We start from the raw sequence: 20,843 nt of genomic DNA on the forward strand, positions 1-20,843 counted from the left end.
GCATACCCCAGCCAGCTGGTGTATTGATAAGGCAGTGCAATTGCTTATAGCTCGGCCTCCGGGGAGGAGATACGTACGTCCACGTCAGTTAAGGCTTCCAGTGAGACTGGTATCAGGGCACCGTGACCTGGCCTCTTCCCTGTCAAGTCAGCCCAGATTCCTCCAGCTCTGCTTCAGGGGTGACACATGCAATTGTCTACGATGTGGCTTGGATTCCGCAGATGCCACGAGCCACTGAGAGCTTGGTCCCAGGCCTAGGCTCTGCTCATGGCTGTTTCTTTAAGGTTCAGGCCATGTGGGTCCTGTGGCAGCCATGTAACGGCCATGTGTGCTCAGCCCCCATCACTGGCCTCCAAGGCCGCCCTGCTGGTCAGGGCCATGCTGGGCTGTTGGGATCAGACTGGCCCCCTAGAAGCCTGCTCTGGGGCTGGGTCTGTGGTCTCCCAACTCAGGTCCAGGCTTCCCCTCAGGCCTGAGCGGCCTCTGCATGTGTAGCCAGCCCTCCTCATTTACCTGCCCTACCAACTCTTTCAGCTGAGCCCCTCCGGGAATGTTGGGCTTGGGCCTGTGTCCCAAACTGCACCATCCGGGGGTGGAGAGGGGTTACTCCTTGAAATTCTTCCAAAGGCAGCAGCTTCAGGCCGGCACAGACAGACCCTTTTGGAACCGGGGGCTTCGTGGGTCCCAAGGCTTCTCACACAACCAGTGCTCCCTGGGGTCTGTCTTGAGGTCAGAGGGGTCAATCCACAGCCTGCTCCAGGGCCCAGACTCTCCCTCCCTCCTATTCGTCTTTCGGCTCCACACAGTCCCTCAGGCCTGGGCCTCCTATTCACGCCCTGTCAGACATCTCTCATCGTGGGTCCCCGATGATCGGGCTCAGCCTGAGGGTGCACAGTCAAGCCCCTCACTACCACCTTGCTTTTGTCTGCTGGTAATCTCACGGGCTGTTGGGCTCAGTTTGGTGCCCCAAACCTACGTACCACCATGGTCCAGACTGGTTACTCCCTGAAATGCTTTCAAAGGTGGCAGCTTGAAACTGGCCACACACAGAGCCCTTTCAGACTGGATGCCTGATTGGACCCAAGGATCCTCTAACACCCGTGGCTCCCAGGGGTCTGTCTGTAGGGTGCCCGAGAACATCCCACACCCCCCAACCTGAACAGAGCTGCCTAGATTCCTCCACCTGTGCCCTCAGGGAAAATATGCTCAGTGGTTCTGATGAGTGATTAAAATGAGGCAGCTTTCTCCTCCTAATGGGCCAACTTCAACAGCTGGCTCACATTGCTGGCTTTGCTGGGTTTTGTGCTCGTGGATGCACAGTACAGCCCCTCTTCGACCGCTTGAGGGCAGTGGGGCCAGTTAAGACCCTCCAGGCCACTGGAGCCATGAGTCGCTCGGGAACCACCCCAACAGCCACCAGGGCAGAGAGCCCTCCTACCCCAGAGTGCTTCTTTGGAGGCAGTCCGTACTTCAACTCAGTGGCTACTAATGGGGTCACTGGCTTACCAAGAATCAAGTCTCCCAGGTGTCATAGTGAAGAATACCTTGCAGCCACATAGTCCTGCACAGAAAAGGCAGTCCACACATTTTTAGCAATACATTCTGGAATGAAATGTGTGCATTTTTCTAACACAGAAATATGAATTCGGGAGATTTGGGGGCCGATACTGAAAAACTTCCACAACACTAACAGTCCACGTCTATCTGTCCAATCCCCAGGTAGAGGGAGCCCACACACTGAAAATCTTTCTGAGGCGGCAACCTTCAACTGGCCACAGTCACTCACCCTTTAGACAGGCTACGCGATAGGTTCCCAGGCTTCCCCAACACTCGAGGCTCCCAGGTTCCACCTTTGGCTGGCTCCCTGGTCCTATGGGCAGGCCCAGACCTGGCAGGACAAACCCAAGTCCTCTAAGTCTGCCCTAAGGGAGACCAATATGCCCAAATGTGCAGGTAAGGCTTGGAAAAATGCAGATGCTGACATGAACCCCCCAAAAGTTCCACCAGTCCCCTAGCCTGGCTGGACCTCACCCTGTTCTGGGTCCTGGCTCCCCGACCTGCCCCACCCGGCCCTGCACAGTCAGCACCCTGGGAGCTGGCTCCAGGCTGCCAGGGATGTTCCAGGCCTATGAAGGTCTGGCCTAACCTGTTCACCTGCACAACCTGCAGGGTGATGGGCGGGCACTCTGAATGGCTTTCTGAGGCTTCATCTGATACTATCAGTCCTTTTGGGGACTGGCTGCCTCTGTGGGGTCCGGGGCTTCTTCAGCAGTCAAGGTCTCCCAGGTGTCTCTCTTTGCTGGGCTCCTCAAAGTGTCATTTGACCAGAAGGAGCAAATGTCCCTTCTCTTCTGAGCTGAATGATTCAGTCACTCATATTTCTAGCCAGAAAACTTCCTTAAGCCTTATATCATCAATTAGTATAATGACAAAGTAAAACAACCAACCCATCAACTCCAATCCCTCTAGGTTATTCCTACCTAAACCGGCCACCTTCAACAACTGGAATACGAGTCAGGACCCTCAATCTAAATTGAGGAGGTTGGGATATCATGAGAACTCACTTGATAAGCCCATGAGGTGCAGAGAAGTTAGAAGGGCACAAAAGGCCCGGGTTGGAATCAAGCGCCGTACCCTGCTGACTACAAGAAATGTGGATGCAAAGTGAACACACGGATTAGAATCTCTAGAAGAAAGAGTTTTATTCCAGCCCAAGTTAGGACAGCTACCCGGGAAACACACTCTTCACAGGGAAGAAAGGGCTCCAGAGAATGAACAGTTTTTACAGGTTTATACACTTTTTACATCTCATACAAGGTCAACAGATTAAAGATGAACACATAGATAGGAATCAAAAGTTTTATTGTAATGGAATGCAGGGAGTAGGAAGTGTTGATCCATATTGCAAGGACAAGAAGGTTTTCCTTTAGGCTTTAGGCCACGTTCGCAAAGCAGATGTACAGGCCATGTGTGGTGGAATCAGGGTTGGGGTTTGAACAAGTTTGTGTACAGTTATGCTGACCTAGAAAGAAATCTAAAATGGTTTCCTTTGTATATTAGCCCTTTAGAAAGTTTTCGTCTCATCAGTACGATGATACCTTTCGCATACCAGATTTAATTCCTGCCTCCAGGGAGAAAGAGGAGGGTCTGAGTGTCCTAGCATAGCCTGTCTCCTAAGTAATTCTTATTTAAGGAGCACCTGGGTGGCTCAGTCAGTTGAGCATCCAACTCTTGATTTCAGCTCAGGTCATGATCTCACCATTCATGAGCTTGAGCCCTGCATCAGGCTCTGTGCTGATAGCATGGAGCCAGTTTGGATTTCTCCCTCTCTCCCTCCCTCTCTCTCTCTCTTTCTCTCTGCCCCTCCTCTGCTCGCACTCTCTCTCAAAATAAATAAACTTTTTAAAAAAGGGATTTTTACTTAAAATAATCAATATGTCATTGTGGTACATTTTGGAGCAGGCTGCCCCTAGCCCCCACAATATCTGGCCAGATCCCGTATCCTCCACTAACCCACAGCTGATGTATGATCGCCCTGGACGATCTTCAGCAAGAAACCTATTAGTCATTGTTGTCACAATCCCCCTTAACCCTCATATTTCATCTTATTTATTTTCTACCCACTGACGCCCTGCCTTTGCTCCTTAGCTATACCGCCAGGCTGTATTCAGAATTGAGTCCAATTTCCCCCTCTGCACTACAAAATCCCACTTGTGGAGATAGCCCCGCTGCCTGAAAAAAGTATCCGTAACTGTGCTTTAACAAACGTCATTGATTTTTTTCTTAAACAATGACACACTTTGAGATAGCTCTGGGAGTCTCCCCGGGAAAACGTGAAGCTGCAACACCGACGACTTAACGACCCAAAGCGATTCTCGGTGGCACCCACGCTTCTCCCCAAATCCTGGACACTCAGCCTCCCGCTGAGCACCCCCTGCTCTGGGCCACGTCCCGCCTCTCCCGCCGGCTCTCCGCCAACAGCACAGACCCCGCCTGTCCTGCTCGGCCCACTAACTAGCGCCAAGCGCGGCCGCCGGGGTCCCGCGACACCCGTGCCTCCAGCCCGGCGTGTCCAGTCAACCGGGGCTGTGCACAAACCTGTCACCCTAGCGCGGACATACTGGCGCGTACAGCGTAAGAGGCCTCGGGGCTCTAAGTCTCACCTGGAACTGCCCGAAACAGTCACTGCAGGCAGCCGGCTCCTCGGACACCAAACACCCCCAAACTCACCTGAACACGCCGCCCGCGTCCTGTGGGACGTAAGGAGCAGGACCGGAAAGGCGGGAGGGAGGGGGACGCGACCACACCACAACCCGGCCCCGCCCCACCCTCGCCAAGTCCAACACCGACCCCGCCCCTCCGGGGACGCACCCTCCCTGTTCACCCTGCCTAGGCCCCGAACCACGCGGCCAGGTCCTGCACCGAACCCGCCCCACCGCTAACGTCTCCTTCTGGTCTTTGCTCATCCTCCCTACACGGGCCCCACCCCTCCGCTTCTGCCCCTTTCGGTCTCAGTTCAACCTCACTAGGCCCCGCCTCAGGCTGGCCGAGTCCGGCACCGGCCCCACCCCCACCCCACTCCCCCTCCCTAGGCCCCGCCCCACGCTGGTCACGTCCTGCACAGTCCTCGTGACGTTCCGTCCACTCTCCGCTCACCCTCCCTAAGCTCCTCCCCACGCTAGCCACGTCCTACACGGGCCCTGCCCCTCCACTGTTGTGTGGTCCCCGCTCTCCGCTCACCCTCTCCCAGTGCGGCCCCACGCCGGCCCGCCCCTCCGCAGACGTCCGGTCCCCTCTCTTCCTCCCCAGGCCACGCCCTTCGCGTAATTTCTTACTAACCCGGAAGCGGATTTCCGGAAGAGCAGGTATCGCTCGGTAAGTGAATTGTGGTGTTTGAGGTTTACCTCAGCCCCTTCCCGGCCCCATTCTCCATACCCGGGGCCCAAGGATTCCTGCCACTTACTGGTCCCCGCCTCAGGCCCCGTAGCCGCCCGTCAGTCCCGGGGGGAGTTCAGCGTTGCCCTGAGACGCTCAGGACGTCGATCCCTCCGCTCCTCGGTCCTCTGGTCCGTGTCCGTTTCCGGTTGAAGTCGTTCGGAGGCCTCCCACAGAACCCAGTCCTCTTCTGAAACTCTCGCCATCCTCGTCCTCCCGCGGCCGGAAGCACGGTCACCGCGTCAGCGAGGCTCGTGGGCCCCGGCCTGACGGCAGAGACCGATCCCGTGCTAGGAACCCCCGTGTACTTAACGTCCCAATCCTGCTCCCGCTGGCTGTGTCTGACGCCGTGTTTGCCCTGTCCACATCCCACTGGAAAAGGGAGCTCTTCCTGGGCAGAGATCAACTGTGATCCCATCCCTTTGAATGTCCAGTTGTGTCCGCAGGATGAGGATACAAGAGGCACAATATAGAAATGGAGGGAGTAAGGGAGAGTCAAGTGGAGGATGGGAGGTGGGTGGTTACAATGGACTTTCACAGGAACAGTGACAGTGAGAAAGAAAGTGACCTGGGGAGAAGATAGTTCAGTATGTGAAAAGAGACAAAAAGATCAGTACATAAATAGGGACAGAGTATGTAATCAGACTTTGACCAACAGTAGCATTGGGCGATAGGAGGTTGGATTGCAGTCTCATTAATTTTTTTTTAATTTCTAAATTGCTTTCCCTATTAAATTATTTGTCACATTCAAACTATGAGGCCACAGTGCTTTTCCTGTCCACTATATACTGAAAGTGTTTTGCTGATTAGTAAATTTACAATATTTCTGTGTGCAGTTGTTGGAGATACTGATGATTTTTGTCTTGACATTCAAAACAAAGTTTAAACAGGTATTCTAATATTCAACATCTTCCTTTTTCTCGATATTTTAATTATATGGTCTGAGAGCTAAGGTTTCCAACTAAGTTTATGATTTCTTTGAATTCCTTTTGCCCTTTTTTGTTGTTATTCTTTCACCAAATATCGTGGGATGGGCTGTATAGTCCTGGAACCTTTGTTCTAACTTGTCTCATCATGATAAATACAGTGCTCAAAGGTACTTCCATACCTGCCTGACCTTGTATGTTTCCTCATGCCAATAATTAGGTCTTAATATTCCATTTTTGATGTGTAAATGTGATGTTCTGGTAAAAAGAGAAGTTAAAAGCTTTTAATCAGTATGAGTAAAACCATGAAATAGAGAAGCTGCTCTTGCTCCAGAGAAATACGGGCAGGAATTTTCAGGAGCAGGGGTGAGAAGGGCAAGCCTTACCACTATCAAATGCAGTCCAACTCATGTATAAGTCCAGTAATGGTTACCTCCACTGGCCTCCTTTTCACATCTCTGCCTGGCCCAAAATACACACAGCACAGGGAAGCTGGGGAGGGAAAGCCCAAGAATTTTATAAATAATCGCTGAACAAAGGTATCTCTCTAGTGAGGAGGTGAGACTTGGCTCTGTGATGGAAAGGCAAAGCACTTGGGATGTTAATGGATGGAAGGGAGCCTGGGAAGCTCAGAGACTGGAGAAAAGGAAAAGCCTGCACATCCTTCCTTGGTGGTCCTGTGTTCAGCATACGCTACAAGAGTGCAAGGATTGTGACTTGAATGGGACACAAAGACTCACATTCCCACGGCTACCACGTGGCGTGTGGGCTTCACCAGGATTCAGGGTATTGTGAAGCACAAGGTAACATGTGTTCCTCTCCATTTACAAGTTTATTATCCCTGTTCCCTGGTGGCTTAGTAGAGAGTAGAGGACCATCTATTCCACGTGCTGATTTTCCTCCCCACTTGAGTGCTTGTAGCCCAGGAATGGGACAAGTTATTCAAAGACCTGATTGGCATATTTTCCAAACTGGAAAAGTTCATTTATCTGATTATTACCCTCTCCTTCCTGAAATGGTGTTCTTAGGACATTCTGATCTCTGACACTCAGGTATCCTGCCTGACACATTTCCTCACTCACCCACAACTTTCCTTCAGAATTTTCCCCACTCCAGACCAGTTCCATCTCTCTGTGAGCCAGTGACATAGAACTTGTGAAGTGGCTCTGTTTAGGGGGTCTTTGTGAGAAGTGCTTCATGCCCAGACATCAAGTAGGGAAAGGACTGGACACCATGGTATCAGTGAGGTTTGCCCATACATACTGTGCACCAAATCTGGATGTACTGTTAGCTCTTTACACACCAGGATTAAAGAAAGTGCACACATTAGTAGTGAATCTCAGGAGTGCCTGAAAAATCCTGGAAAAGAATACCAATAAGGGGAAATTTGTTGCACCCAATTGTGTAATGTATTTGAAGGTTAACAAAGTGAATGTGTGCATTTGAGCTAAAACTGTTAACAATTTGCAATAGAAGGCAGAGATTACAAACCAATAGCCATGACAAAATACGTTGGCGGCACTTCACACATGATGAGTGCTTTATTCACTAATTGTTATTTAAAATCAACCTAAATGTCTGACATAAAGAGGGTTTTAAATTGTTAACAGCACATCAATCCCAGTGAGATTTAGTGTTCAAGGATCTGTAAAGAATCAACGTCTCTGCAGATGGCTGAGGGTTTCTACACTCTGGGTAAGTAGGAGTTTGCTGGGCCAAGAAGTAGCACTTTTCACGTTGTGATAGATTCTGGCCCAGTGACCCCCCCCCCCAAACTGCAAGGAAATCTTTATCAGTGACCAACTCTTGAGGCATCCCCCCCTGCAAAACCCAGGAATTAATTACATATATACATTACGTGCATACATACATACAGATTTGGATGAAATGACAACCCTTTGTTTTTATTTTCGTTTCACTAGACATGTATAATTTTTTTTTTCGTTTTTGTAGACCTATGTATAATTAATTGTTTTTCCAATTCTTTATTTATTTTGAGAGAGAGAGAGAGAAAGAGCACAAGCAGGGGAGGGGCAGAAAGAGAGGAGAGAGAGAGTCCTAAGCAGGTTCCATGCTGTCAGCACAGCCTGATGTGGGGCTCACTCTCACAAACGATGAAATCATGACCTGAGCTGAAATCAGGAGTTAGACGCTTCGACTGAGCCACCTAGGCACCCCTCTAATTCATTTTTGATGTGCATTTACATACTATTTTTTATTTTGTGGTTTAACGATATACACACGGGCACTTACACACTTTGGTATTATGTTTTTGTGGTGAAGCCAAAATCCTTTCTTCATGCTTTTTATTTTTCCTGTGGAAGGCATCACCTATTGCACATTTAAAAGTGTTATGTCCCATTCAGTTGTAATATATCATTGAATATTGTTTATTTTAAGTACTTCATTTCAATTGTGTTAAAGTTTCAGATAATGTAGCAATGCCTGGATGGCTCAGTTGGTTAAGCGTCTGACTTTGGTTCAGGTCACGATCTTGCAGCTGGTGAGTTTGAGCCCCACTCTGTGCTGACAGAGACTGGAACCTGCTTCAGATTCTGTGTGTCTTTCTCTCTTTGCCCCTCCCCTGTTCATGTTCTGTGTTTCTCTCAAAAATAAACATTAAAGTTTCAGATAATGTATTTTCAGGTAGAATTTGACCTACTTTCATGTTTTTTCTGTTCCAAATTGTTTTGGCTATAGCCCCACCCAAAATCAAAATTGACACAAAATTGATTTTTAAGATAATTCTCAGTTTGTATGTGAATACATAAAATTTAAATTTAAATTTAAAAATGTAAATTTTTAAAAATTTAAAACTTTTACATTTCGATTGCACCGAATTTCTGTAGTCACTGAGGTTTTTATGTCATGATGTCCTCTAGGTTAAGAATTGGTTTGGCAGCTTTACTCCTGTCATATTATGTCCTCAAAAAGTTTTAAAGACATTTTTATGTGGGTCTACAAAATTATTTCAAATGGAAGCCATAATATTTTGCTGTCGTAAGTAGACTTTGTGTGTGTGTGTGTGTGTGTTTGCTTAGTTTTTAAATTATATTAACTAAGCAGTATTGATTTCAGTATATTAAGAATAGCTTTGTCTACTTTTTAAAATATTTGTATTAAGTATGATCATTAAAAAGTCTTCTGTTTTTTGGAATTTGAAATCCTGTCTTCAAAGAACAGCTCCTGTTCCGGTTCTTTGGCTCTTCTCTTTCTCTCTTTTACTTGCCCTGAATCCAGTGTCCTGTGCAGTGGTGAATGGCTGCAGCCCTCACCAGCCCTCCTTTCTCAGCCTTCACTTTAGTGAGACTGCTTCTTTCTCTGCTGCTGAATATGTTTGCTGAGCTTTTCTTGATTAGCAAGAATTATTCCCCCCTATTTGACATGATTTTTAAAGATTTGAAATTATTTTGAAAGGTCATATGTTTTTCTAAGGGTCTATTGATGTGATCTAATTATTGGGGTATTTAAAATTATTTAATGAAGGTAATATGTTTTCTAGTATTGAAGCATTCATTATTGCAATAAACTACACTTGACAATGTTGTATAAGTGCTTTGGGAGAAATCACAAATCCATTGTATGGATGGAATCTGATATATATAGTTTATGTATTAAAATTGGCTGATGGCATTGTTCTTCTTTGTGAATGAATATTCATAACATTTTCTTGGAAATTAACCAATTTCTCCTATATTTACAATAACAATATAATTCCTGTTTTTCTTACATTTAAGTTACTGCTTTTAAACGAATACATGGTCTATTTTATTTGCCAATGTTATTTTTTTCATAAGTCCTTTGTAATTGCTTGATTTCACTGTGCAGACTTTTTATTAATTTCTGTCAAATTTGTTTTCTTCATTTCATTCTTTATTTACTCTTTTTATTCTTCTTTTATAAATACGTGGTTTATTTGTGAACATCTGAAAACTGAAAAGTCTTCTTTCCTTTTTTCTTCTCTTGGTTTATAAGTGTTTTTAAACTCACTGAAGGTTTTGGCTTTAACTCTTTTCCAGAGGCTTAAAATGTACAGCAATTCTTGCTTGCTTTACACTGTGGCCAACCAAATGCAAAGGTTACATCTCTAAGAACATATCTTCAGGTTATATGGTAACATAGTGTTGCAACTTAATATTTATGTCTTTATTGTATTTTTTTTTTTTTAATTTTTTTTTTCAACGTTTTTATTTATTTTTGGGACAGAGAGAGACAGAGCATGAACGGGGGAGGGGCAGAGAGAGAGGGAGACACAGAATCGGAAACAGGCTCCAGGCTCTGAGCCATCAGCCCAGAGCCTGACGCGGGGCTCGAACTCACGGACGGCGAGATCGTGACCTGGCTGAAGTCGGACGCTTAACCGACTGCGCCACCCAGGCGCCCCATGTCTTTATTGTATTTTAAATGCATTCAAGGAGGAAAATTTTTTTTTTAAGTACATACACAGCCTGACTCATGATTAGCACAAAGTCTGACTCATAATTAGCGATCGATAATAACTGACAAACTTAAAAATGTATTATTTTTATACTTCCTCTTCTTTTGTTCTTATATGCTTCCACTGCTTTCACTGTCAACACCCTATGCCAGACAAATACCTAAGTATGAAAATTAATCAAACTCTTCCTAATTGCTTTACTGCATTCTTCAGCAAAGACTAATTTGCAAACAAATATCTGTTCCTATTTCTTGCTTGCAATTCTCCAGTGGCTTCCCATTAGCTTTAAAAATTGAAAGAAAGATGAGTCCAATTACAATGACCTTTGGGCCCTGAAATCCACCTGCCTGCCACCATCTCAGGTTTATTCCATTGCTCAGCTGCCTGCCAGTATGTTCTCCTTCCCTGGGCACCCTGGGCACTGCAGTGTGTCTGCAGTGTTAAGCTTGCTCCCTCATGTGGGTGGGGAGGGTGCAGGTACAGGGGTGAGCTTATTTGTATCTCTGCTGAACTTTCTAATGCTTTCCCAAGTAAAATTTTAAGGTATCAGATAAATGATATGTGCATTTTAAGTGTTTCCCCACTTGCGCAAATGAAATGTTTTAGTATATGTATATAGAATATCCTTGTCATTATTTCTTTAAAAATCTCTAGTTCTAAACTAGACAACTCCTCAAGAACAGATGATCTCTCTGCTTTATTCGTCCATGTAATTTCATTGTTTGGTATAGTCTTTGACTTGAAACATATTTATTTAAAAAATTTTTAATGTTTAGTTATTTTGAAAGAGAGAGAGAGACAGCATGAGTGGGGGAGGGGCAGAGAGAGAGGGAGACAAAGAATCTGAGGCAGGCTCCAGGCTCTGAGATGTCAGCACAGAGCTGGACGCAGGGCTCGAACTCACAAACTGTGAGATCATGATCTGAGCGAAAGCTGGATGCTTAACTGACTGAGCCACCCAGGTGCCCCTTGAAACATATATTTATTAATGACAAAAGGAGATCATCACTTTTTTCTCAAAGACTCAGATGTTGCAGTAAATAGGTTGAAAAGACAGAACATATCAAAGATACATGAAAATCAAAACATTCGTCAACTAATGGTTTTGTACTAAAATATACTAAAGGTCTTTTGCTGTCAGAAGATTAAAATGTTTAGAAAACCACAAAGTATTTCTTTTCTTAATTTTTTTTAATGTTTATTTATTTTGGGGAGACAGAGTACAAGCAGGGGAGGGGCAGAGAAAGAGGAAGACACAGAATCTGAAGCAGGCTCCAGGCTCCCAGCTGTCAGCACAAAGCCCAACGTGGGGCTTGAACCCACAAAGTGCAGAATCATGACCTGGGCTGAAGTCGGGCGCTCAACCGACTGAGCCACCCAGGCGCCCCTACAACAAAGTATTTCTTATGGCATCCTACCTGAAAGGAAAATACATTGCATGATTTTTCCTCCAAAATAATATATTCTATTAGGAATGTCTTAATATCTTAAAATTTTTATTCCTTTGCCATCAGTTTAAAATATATACTATTTAGAGACAGTAGAAATTCCATGGTTGTCAGAGGGTGAGGGTGGGGAAGAGGAATGGGAGTGGTTTAATGGGAACAAGGTTTCAGGTTTAGAAGATGGAAAGAGTTGTGGAGATAGATGGTGGTGATGTTACACAACATTATGAATGTATTTAACACCACTGGATCATACACTTGAAAATGATTAGAATGAGGGCACTTGGACTGGAGCAGAGCTCAGTCAGTGGAACGTGTGACTCTTGATCTCAGGGCTGTAAGTTCAAGCCCCACGTTGGGTGTAAAGATTGTTTAAAAATCTTAAAAAAAAAACATGATTAGAATGGTAAATGTTGTATGAATTTTACCACAATAAAATAAAATAGAAAAATATCCTACTTATAGTAAAATCAATTCTTACAGTGATTGTTCACTCTGGAAATAAAACATCAAGTTATATAATTCATTTATTTAGTGGAAAAATCTCATTTTTGGAAAGTGGGGGGAGAAATCAAAGAGTTCAAAGGCATGGAGAAGATTTGAAATATTTAAGGAACATGGAAGACTTACTAGTTACCAAACAAGAACAGTGTTGCCAGATATATGTGGATGCCACTGTGAGTTGTGACTTCACATATAGAGAAGGGTCAGTATTCTAATGCTGTGCTGCCAGATACAGTCATGGAACAGGCAGGTATTTGGAGTCCCTTTCTGTTGGGGCCTTGATTAGCAGATATAATGAAAAAGACATAAATGACGTTAGTCTGGGCAAATATCTATCGAAATGGGTGACAGAATTAAACTGGGCAGTAACAATGAGGAGGGCTGGAGGCTAACATTTAGGAATTCTGGCAGTGCCATGGTTCTTACGTGGTAGAAAACATGGACACAGGGACAAATTTTATGAAAAAAAACAAGGAGAGTAAGATAAAAACAGGGTGGCACCTCTGATCGTTAATGTTAGGGATACTATTCCAGGTAAAATCTGGGTGGGATGTGTAACCCTTAAAGAATCTGATATTAGGAGGCAGGAAAGGAAAATTCAAATTCTACCTATACCACTTTCTAACATATGCTTATGTGTATGTATATGCTGGTGTGCGTGTAGTTGTGTCCTATGACTAAAGTTTCCTGGACTGATGATGATGGCATTGATTAATAAATTAATAACAAAACCATAACTAGCAGAATTATTTTGAGAAATAAATGAACAACTGTATGTAAATTTCCAAGCACAAAGTCACATAAACTAAAACTATTGTTATCTTGTCTTGATGTGAGATACAAATGGGTGAGTTGAACCCTCTTATGTTTATGACTTATTATTATCATTTCTCCATGAAATATACTTACTTACTATGGATGTTTTAGGGGGAGGATTTATAATTTATAAATGTTTTCAGAGATATACACATACAGAAAATTAAACCATGAAATTCAGGAAAGTTGTATCTAATGCAGATTTCAGTGAACAATTTTCTAAAACTTTAGTTGGAGTAAATAAATGCCCTCCTAAAATCCTTTCATTGTATAATTTCTGGGAGTACTACCCTGTAAAGATTGTTAGACATGACAATAATGCCATAACCCACATGTTCCGACAGTTTTCTGATGCAGGGGATTTTAAGGGTTAAATATGTGGCATGGGTGTCATTGATCCTCAAAATGAAGTAAGTCACTGAATTGATTAACCTTACCATAAAATGCATTCTTAATTCTGTTGTTTCATAACCAAACCCATTCAGAACAAATCGAAAGGTAAATGTTGAGGGAGTGATATTGCTGGAGACCCTTCTTGGAGGAGACCATGATTGATAGGGAATTCAGAGGGCTGAGGGCAGGGAAGAATAGGAATGGAGTGAGATACCAGAGGGCTGAGGAGCCAAGGAAAGTGCTAGTCAGTACACAAACTAATCCCTCAGCCTGAGAACTTTCACAAGGGTTCCACATATGCCAGAAATCCTATTTTGGAATCAGGAGGAAGTGGGTTTTCACATTCTTCCTAAATTGAGGGTACTTCTATCTTCTCTCCAAGCAACAAGAGTCAGAGCCTTAACTTTTTCCCTGGTAGTGGAGAGCCATCCCCCTGCAACCCCATTTCCTTTGGAGTACAGTGCATGTTTCTGTCGTTTGTGCTGGGGATCACTTCCAGGTAAAGAACTGGGGCTTCATAACAAGTGGGTATGGAAAATGTGGGCAACTGGAGTTTCATGGCTCCTTTCTCCTTCCTCAGCTTTGCCTCCTGTTGCTTGGACTATATGAGTGAAAACCCAGAAGACAGAATGGAATCACAAGTGAGTAGGGAATTATTCTTTCTACTGAAATGTCCATTGCCATCATATGGCTATGTATCTCCTACAAGCATTCATGTTCTAAGTACACTCAAGTTTTTCAAGAATCTGAACTTGAAGTTTTCCAAGAACTATGAAATTAAGGATTCTTCATGTGGTAATTTCCTTCCCAATGTTACACTAAGATATCAGCCTAGTTTAATGCCGGGTATTTACAAGACAGGTATCAGAGATTTTCTTTTTCCATATCCATCCCATGGCCTTCTTAGCACCAAAAATACACTCATTAACCATTTTATTGACTATATTGGGCTTAGGATTGAGGTCAGTGCAGGTGATAAAGATGATTAAGAGCAAAACCTTAACAGCCCAATAGTTAGGCAGCTGTTCCCACAGGTGAGCTCCAATGCAGTATTCTATGTGCTTGCTGCAGGGAATGCTAATTAATATTGAGGGAAGATGAATGGTGGTCATGCTGGAGAAGCCAATGAGGAGTCATTCTCTTTTTTTCCCCCAAATTTAAACCTTGTAAAAGTTTTGATAGAATGTATTTGTACTTTTTGAAATTTATGAAAGAGAAAACAAATTCTCATTACTTCTCATGTACCAAATCCTACTTTTCCCCTCTTTGTAATTTCCCTCTGTTCAGATTTGGTAACTGGAAACAATGTATAGGGAGTATGGTTTTCTTAGTTTTGGCTGTAATTCAGTAAAAGGAGCATAGGAGGTAAAATAAAATTTAAGGACCTCTGGAAACTTTTGATGAATTGAAGAGACAAGAACAATACTGGCTTTAAGTATGCTTGAACTGAGACACAAGATAAAGAAACAAAAAACAGTGTTAACTGCTATTGGGAGGACTCAGGCCATAGGAAGGGTCAGGAAATACTGTCTTTCATTACACAAGTCTCAGAGCCTCTGGCTTGTGCTCATGAACCATTTAGCTTTATACTTTATAATGAACAGTGTAGTTATGTGAAGATTAAAGGATGTGCCTGCTGATCTCCCATCTTGTATGAATTCTTTTCAGTTTTGCAGAATTATGGACAGTGCTTCAATATCATCTGACATTTATTGAATAATAAAACTAGAAGTTGTGTTTAGTGAAATATTTGCTAGGGGTGCCTGGGTGGCTCAGTCACTTGAGCATCCAACTCTTGATTTCAGCTCAGGTCATGATCTTACAGACCTGAGTTTAGGCTCCACACTTTGGACTCTCTCTCTCTCTTTCTATCTTTCTCTCTGCCCCTCCCACACTCACTCACGTGCGTATGTGTGCGTGCACATGCTCTCTCAAAAGCATTTGAAAATTTCTAAAAATTAAAAAAAAGAAATATTTGTTCATTAGCAGTTTGCTATGTCATTGGATCTTTAAGAACTCGTAAAAGGTCACTACACCATTTCATGGATGATGAAACTGAAGTCATAAAGAGGAATAATCTAATCATAGTACTTAAAAAGTGGCAGGTTGTATATAATGAGTCCATAGATTTTTTGAAATTGGTGGAGAATAGTGTTTTAAGTTTTCAGGAGAAACTTTTATACTCATGATGTGAAGGCCTTTTTTTTTTTTAATAAAGTTTATTTTGAGACAAAGAGAGGCAGCACAAGTGGGGTAGGGGAAGAGAGAGAGGGAGAGATTGAGAATCCCAAGCAGGCTTCACACTGTCAGCGCAGAGCCTGATGCAGGGCTCAAACTCACAAAACTGTGAGGTCATAACCAAGAGTCAGACACTTAACCAACTGAGCCACCTGGGTAACCCGAACTGGAAGTCTTAATTACAAGTTTATTGGGAAATTCTTGGGTTATATTATGCCACATCTCACTTGATATCTCTTTATAATGAAAGTTATGTATTTAGAATGTGTGTGCCTGTGGGTCTATCTGAAAGTCAGATGTCCAGGTGTGCACTGCAAACAATGACCGAACCCAGCATCCTATTTGAATGTTCTGTACCTGCAGCCCCCACTTCCTTAGTGCTGTTACATATACCACCTTCCCCTGAATATTGGCAGAAATGGCCCTGTCTGAAAACAATGTCCATAATGCTGTAGGAATCAGTGACCTTTGAGGATGTAGCTGTAGACTTTACCCAGGAAGAGTGGACCCTACTGGACTGGTCCCAGAGAAAACTCTTCAGAGATGTGATGCTGGAGAACATAAGTCATCTAGTCTCAGTTGGTGAGTCTCTTACTATTTATCATGTATGTATACGTTTATCCACTCACTCATTCATTCAACAGCCATGTAGAAGAGCTTCCTCATTTCTCACCGCAGATTCTGTCTTGATTCTTTCTTAACTCTCACAACTACCTTACAGCAGTCTTCTTCACGTTTTACTTTGTCATCCCACTAGAATGTAATCTTCCTCACACAATTTCATGCCATTCTTGCTACTTAATCTCCAGAACACTCAAACAGTGGTGAGAACTCATTATTTTTGAATTGATAACTAAATGTATTGACTTTTTAAAAAAGAATTTTTTTCCTGTGGGGGCTGTGGTTAGATCAGACCACAGTATTAAAAAAAAAAAAAAAAACTTTTCCACATAGAATCTAGATGTTTCTGGTGGAGTTATTATTTATTGGATTTGTTTGGGATACAGTATTTAAACACTGTGAGACCTTGTATCTTCTTACTGTATTAAAATATCGAAGATTGCATGGTTTGTCTTTGAACTTGGTTGGGTGTCAGTAATAGGTCCTTAATGTCTTTGGGAACAAGTGAAGAGTTAAGCTTTTGTTGGTGAAGGACTATCCATGTTGTTTCCAACATATTCTTCCCTGGGATGACTTTTAGAGGTTACCTTATTCTTTCTCATTAGTTGGCCCTATATTGATGATCATGTACTGTTTGGGGCACAAAACCCAAAATTTGATTATCTTTTTTCTACTAACAGGCAAACAACTCTACAAATTAGATACAATTTTCCACTTGGAACAAGGAGAGCAACTTTCCACAGAAGGGATAGGTTTGCTGCAATGCCAGAGTCTAGGTGAGCTACATGAAGAGCCTAGTCAGTGAGTGAGTAGGCCCTAAGAATCATGAAATGAAATTTAGTGACTTTTTTTTTAAGATAGACAATGTGATGGGGGAAATTTCTTCAGATGTTGACATTATACTTTATAGGCATCAATTTCTATTCTGTCTTTGGCTTGGGGAGGGTAATAGTTATGTACTTACTGGTTACAATTCACAAAAATGTCCCTGTTTCTTTCTTCTATGAAGATTTTCCCTCTCTTTTCATTCCCAAATTGTCATCTCCATCTTATGTTTCTCATATTTCAGTCCTGAAAATGTCAACTGCTGATGTCCTATAATTGTTTCTTCTTAAAGTATTCCTTAATTTGGCATTTTTCCTTCCCATCTCTGTTAGTATTTGAAACCTATTCAAATGAGCATTTAGTGTCTTCAGCATTTTAATTCCCTCAGTGTCACTGTGGCAATTTTTTCCCCAATCTTTTCAGATAGGGAAGATGATCTTAAAAAACAAGAAATAATATTCATGCAACATATCTACAAGAAGGACACGACATTGATCAGTGCAATGGTAAGCTTTAAGGGTGTGGACCTGTTCTTACAAATGATGTGGGTATTGAATAAGTAAGGAATTGGGCATAGTTACGCAACCATAATTGAGATTGGAATCAAGGGCTTTCACAGTAGGAAGTTTTGGTTAGTTTGATTTTAGGGAAGAAATTAATCTGAGGTCAAAACCATACTTGAGTTCTTGTAAAGAGATAGCTGCATAATCATGACTTATACCTAACAGTTGAAACGTAATAATGATATCTGTGCATTTGGGATGCTACAGAAATCTCTTTGCTTGCTGGAATGTAATACCCTGTGTTTACGTAACTAATATAAAAAGTTTTGTAGGACTGTCACTGAATGATGACTGTAGAATTTATACGTAGATGAAATGAAGGAAGGAATAAATATGAGCAAATTTTTAACAGTCTCTCATTTCCTTTCAAAAACCAGAAATCTCACACCCAAGAAGATCCTTTTGAATGCAATGATTTGGGAGAAAATTTTACTGAAATATTAACGTGGACTCAATATGTGGTACCTAAAATGGGAAAGAATCCCTATATCGGCAACAAATGTGGACAAGACAGCAGTTATTTGACATCCATTAATATACATAAGCAGAGTCATGCTACAAGTAAACCATATGAATGTCATCAAGGTGGGAATGCCTTTATTCAAAGCTCTGCCCTTAGACAACCCAATAATACTCAAAATGGAGAGAAAACATTTGAATGTCATGAATGTGGGAAAGCTTTTGGAAAAAGTTCTAACCTTAGGCGACATGAGCTGATTCACACTGGAGTGAAACCACATGGATGTCATCTATGTGGGAAGGCCTTCACTCATTGTTCTGACCTTAGAAAACATGAGAGAATTCACACTGGAGAGAAATCATATGGATGTCATCTGTGTGGGAAAGCCTTCAGTAAGAGTTATAACCTTAGGCGACATGAGATGATTCACACTAGAAAAAAACCTCATGAATGTCATCTATGTGGGAAAGCCTTCACTCATTGTTCTGACCTTAACAAACATGAAAGAACTCACTTTGGAGAGAAACCATATGGATGCCATCTATGTGGGAAGACATTCAGTAAAACATCTTACCTTAGACAACATGAGCGAACTCATAATGGACAGAAACCGTATGAATGTCACCTCTGTGGGAAGGCATTCACTCATTGTTCTCACCTTAGAAAACATGAGAGAACTCACACTGGAGAGAAACCATATGAATGTCATCTATGTGGGAAAGCCTTCACTGAATCTTCTGTCCTTAGACGACATGAGAGAACCCACACTGGAGAGAAACCGTATGAATGTCATCTGTGTTGGAAAGCCTTCACTGACTCATCTGTCCTTAAACGACACGAGAGAACTCACACTGGGGAGAAACCATATGAATGTCACCTATGTGGGAAAGCTTTCAATCACTCTTCTGTCCTTAGACGACATGAGAGAACTCACACTGGTGAGAAACCATACGAATGCAATGTATGTGGGAAAGCCTTCAATAGAAGCTATAACTTTAGACTGCATAAGAGAATCCACACTGGAGAAAAACCATATAAATGTTATGTATGTGGGAAAGCCTTCAGTAAATATTTTAACCTTAGACAACATGAGAAAACACATGTAAAGGTAATAAATGCAGAAGATTCACCACCTATAGCTTCAAACTATAAACACACTTGAGGGCCCAAACACCTAAGAAACACTTTGTATTTCTTACATATGTACGTATGGGAGAGCCTTTATTCATCCTTATGACTTCACTCAACTGAAGTTAATCCAAAATGGGAGAGAATCCATATATGGGCCATCTGTATGACAAAGCCTTTAGATAATGGACTGACCTGGGAGTCAATATATGACCTGGGAGAATGTAAATGAAGTGAGTGTGGAAGAATTTTCATCCACAGTTCTGTTAAAGTGGAGAAGTCACATGTCAGAGATAAATCTGTGTCAGTAATCAATGTAGACATACTTTTCATTTATCGTTTAAATAAATTGCACAGGAAAGATTCTAGATCAGTAATCACTTTGTACTCATTCAATTGAGCAACACACTTGCATGCAGAAGAAAACTCAGTGATGTGTATCTGCTAAACCAAGAAATAAGGGGAAAGAATCATTACTGGGAAGACGAGAATTTTGTTGCCAAAGGGTTTTGTTCAGTGAGAACTAGGACATGAAAGTGGCTGAAGACATTTTGGAGTATCCTATTTCCTGAGTGCCTCATATACTTACAATAATCTCTGTAGTGACAAAAAACACTGGCAAAGCTGAAAGCAGAAGCAAAGACAATCTGACCTTGCCTATATCCCCATCACAACAGCTACAAATTCACAAATCACCAAGAATGAGACCTGGGAGTCCCAGCACCTCCCACATGCAAATGCAGAAAGCTAGGAAAGTAGTTGGTGCTTCTCTACTGCCAGGATAACAAGAGAAGGCCAAGTCATTAGTACTCATTTGAACATGATTAGTAATCCTGCTTCACAAGTAGCAATAAAGAGAATGTAGATGCTTATTATTAATTTATAATATTATTATGAGGGAGTATGCAATGTCCTTTTCAATCCCCCACTTTATTTCTGTTCTTTGGTTTGAATATTATATATTATTGTTGTGTCCTCAAACTGACTTTTGTTTTCAGTGTGTAAAGTCTATTAAACTCCATTAATGTCGGAGGACATACTTTCTGAAACCTAGAACTACTAAATTTCTCCATCTTTTCATGTTTCTTATAACCTCTTTTTAGTGTAATATAAAATTTTCCTAACTCCAGTCTCAAGATACATGTGGATTTGTTCATTTTGTCTTTTTTATTTTTCCATTACCTTTCCTGTTTTGCAATGGTCTGTTTTTTTGTTGTTTTTGTTTGTTTGATTGATTTCACACGTGGTCTTAAAAAAAGGAAGGGGCTGAAGTTGATATTGTTTTACCTAGAGAAGTTTATTATTCTCTTACATCATTTCTTCCATTCAGGAATTGAAATAGTCATAAAAACGGGGCACCTGGGTGGCTCAGCTGGTTAAGCATGCAACTCAGTTTCAGCTCAGGTCATAATCTCAGTTTGTGAGTTTGAGCCCCACATCGGGCTTTGTGCTGACTGCATGGAACCTGGTTGGATTCTCTCTCTTCTGCTTCTCCCCTATTCATGCTCGCTCACTCGCTCTCTCTCAAAATAAACTTAAAAATTACACTCA

At 42.4% G+C, this 20,843-nt stretch overlaps 1 protein-coding gene across 2 annotated transcripts; it reads left to right on the top strand.

Moving 5' to 3' along the window:
* Positions 1-4,712: 4,712 nt before the first annotated feature.
* Positions 4,713-20,694, top strand: ZNF596 (zinc finger protein 596). Of its 2 annotated transcripts, none has more exons than XM_047090606.1 (6): positions 4,713-6,664; positions 14,038-14,098; positions 16,151-16,277; positions 16,997-17,092; positions 17,565-17,647; positions 18,082-20,694. In XM_047090606.1, the coding sequence occupies exons 2-6, from the start codon at positions 14,063-14,065 to the stop codon at positions 19,324-19,326; spliced, it is 1,587 nt and encodes a 528-aa protein (XP_046946562.1). In that variant the 5' UTR covers positions 4,713-6,664; positions 14,038-14,062; the 3' UTR covers positions 19,327-20,694. The 2 variants fall into 2 exon arrangements, with proteins under 2 accessions (XP_046946562.1, XP_046946563.1); XM_047090607.1 differs by having other exon boundaries at positions 4,713-4,875.
* Positions 20,695-20,843: the final 149 nt, after the last annotated feature.

The sequence above is a fragment of the Lynx rufus genome, unplaced genomic scaffold, assembly GCF_022079265.1.
Source record: "Lynx rufus isolate CCGP_SWC_20201006 ecotype Redwood Valley unplaced genomic scaffold, mLynRuf1.p SCAF_3, whole genome shotgun sequence".
Classification (NCBI taxonomy): Eukaryota; Metazoa; Chordata; class Mammalia; order Carnivora; family Felidae; genus Lynx; species Lynx rufus.

Excerpts from the sequence above, each read along its gene's own strand:
- ZNF596 (XM_047090606.1), top strand. The coding sequence starts at position 14,063 with ATGAGTGAAAACCCAGAAGACAGAATGGAATCACAA. Across the intron at positions 14,099-16,150 it reads AAGACAGAATGGAATCACAA|GAATCAGTGACCTTTGAGGA; the intron begins GTGAGTAGGGAA and ends ATAATGCTGTAG. Across the intron at positions 17,648-18,081 it reads CGACATTGATCAGTGCAATG|AAATCTCACACCCAAGAAGA; the intron begins GTAAGCTTTAAG and ends TTCAAAAACCAG.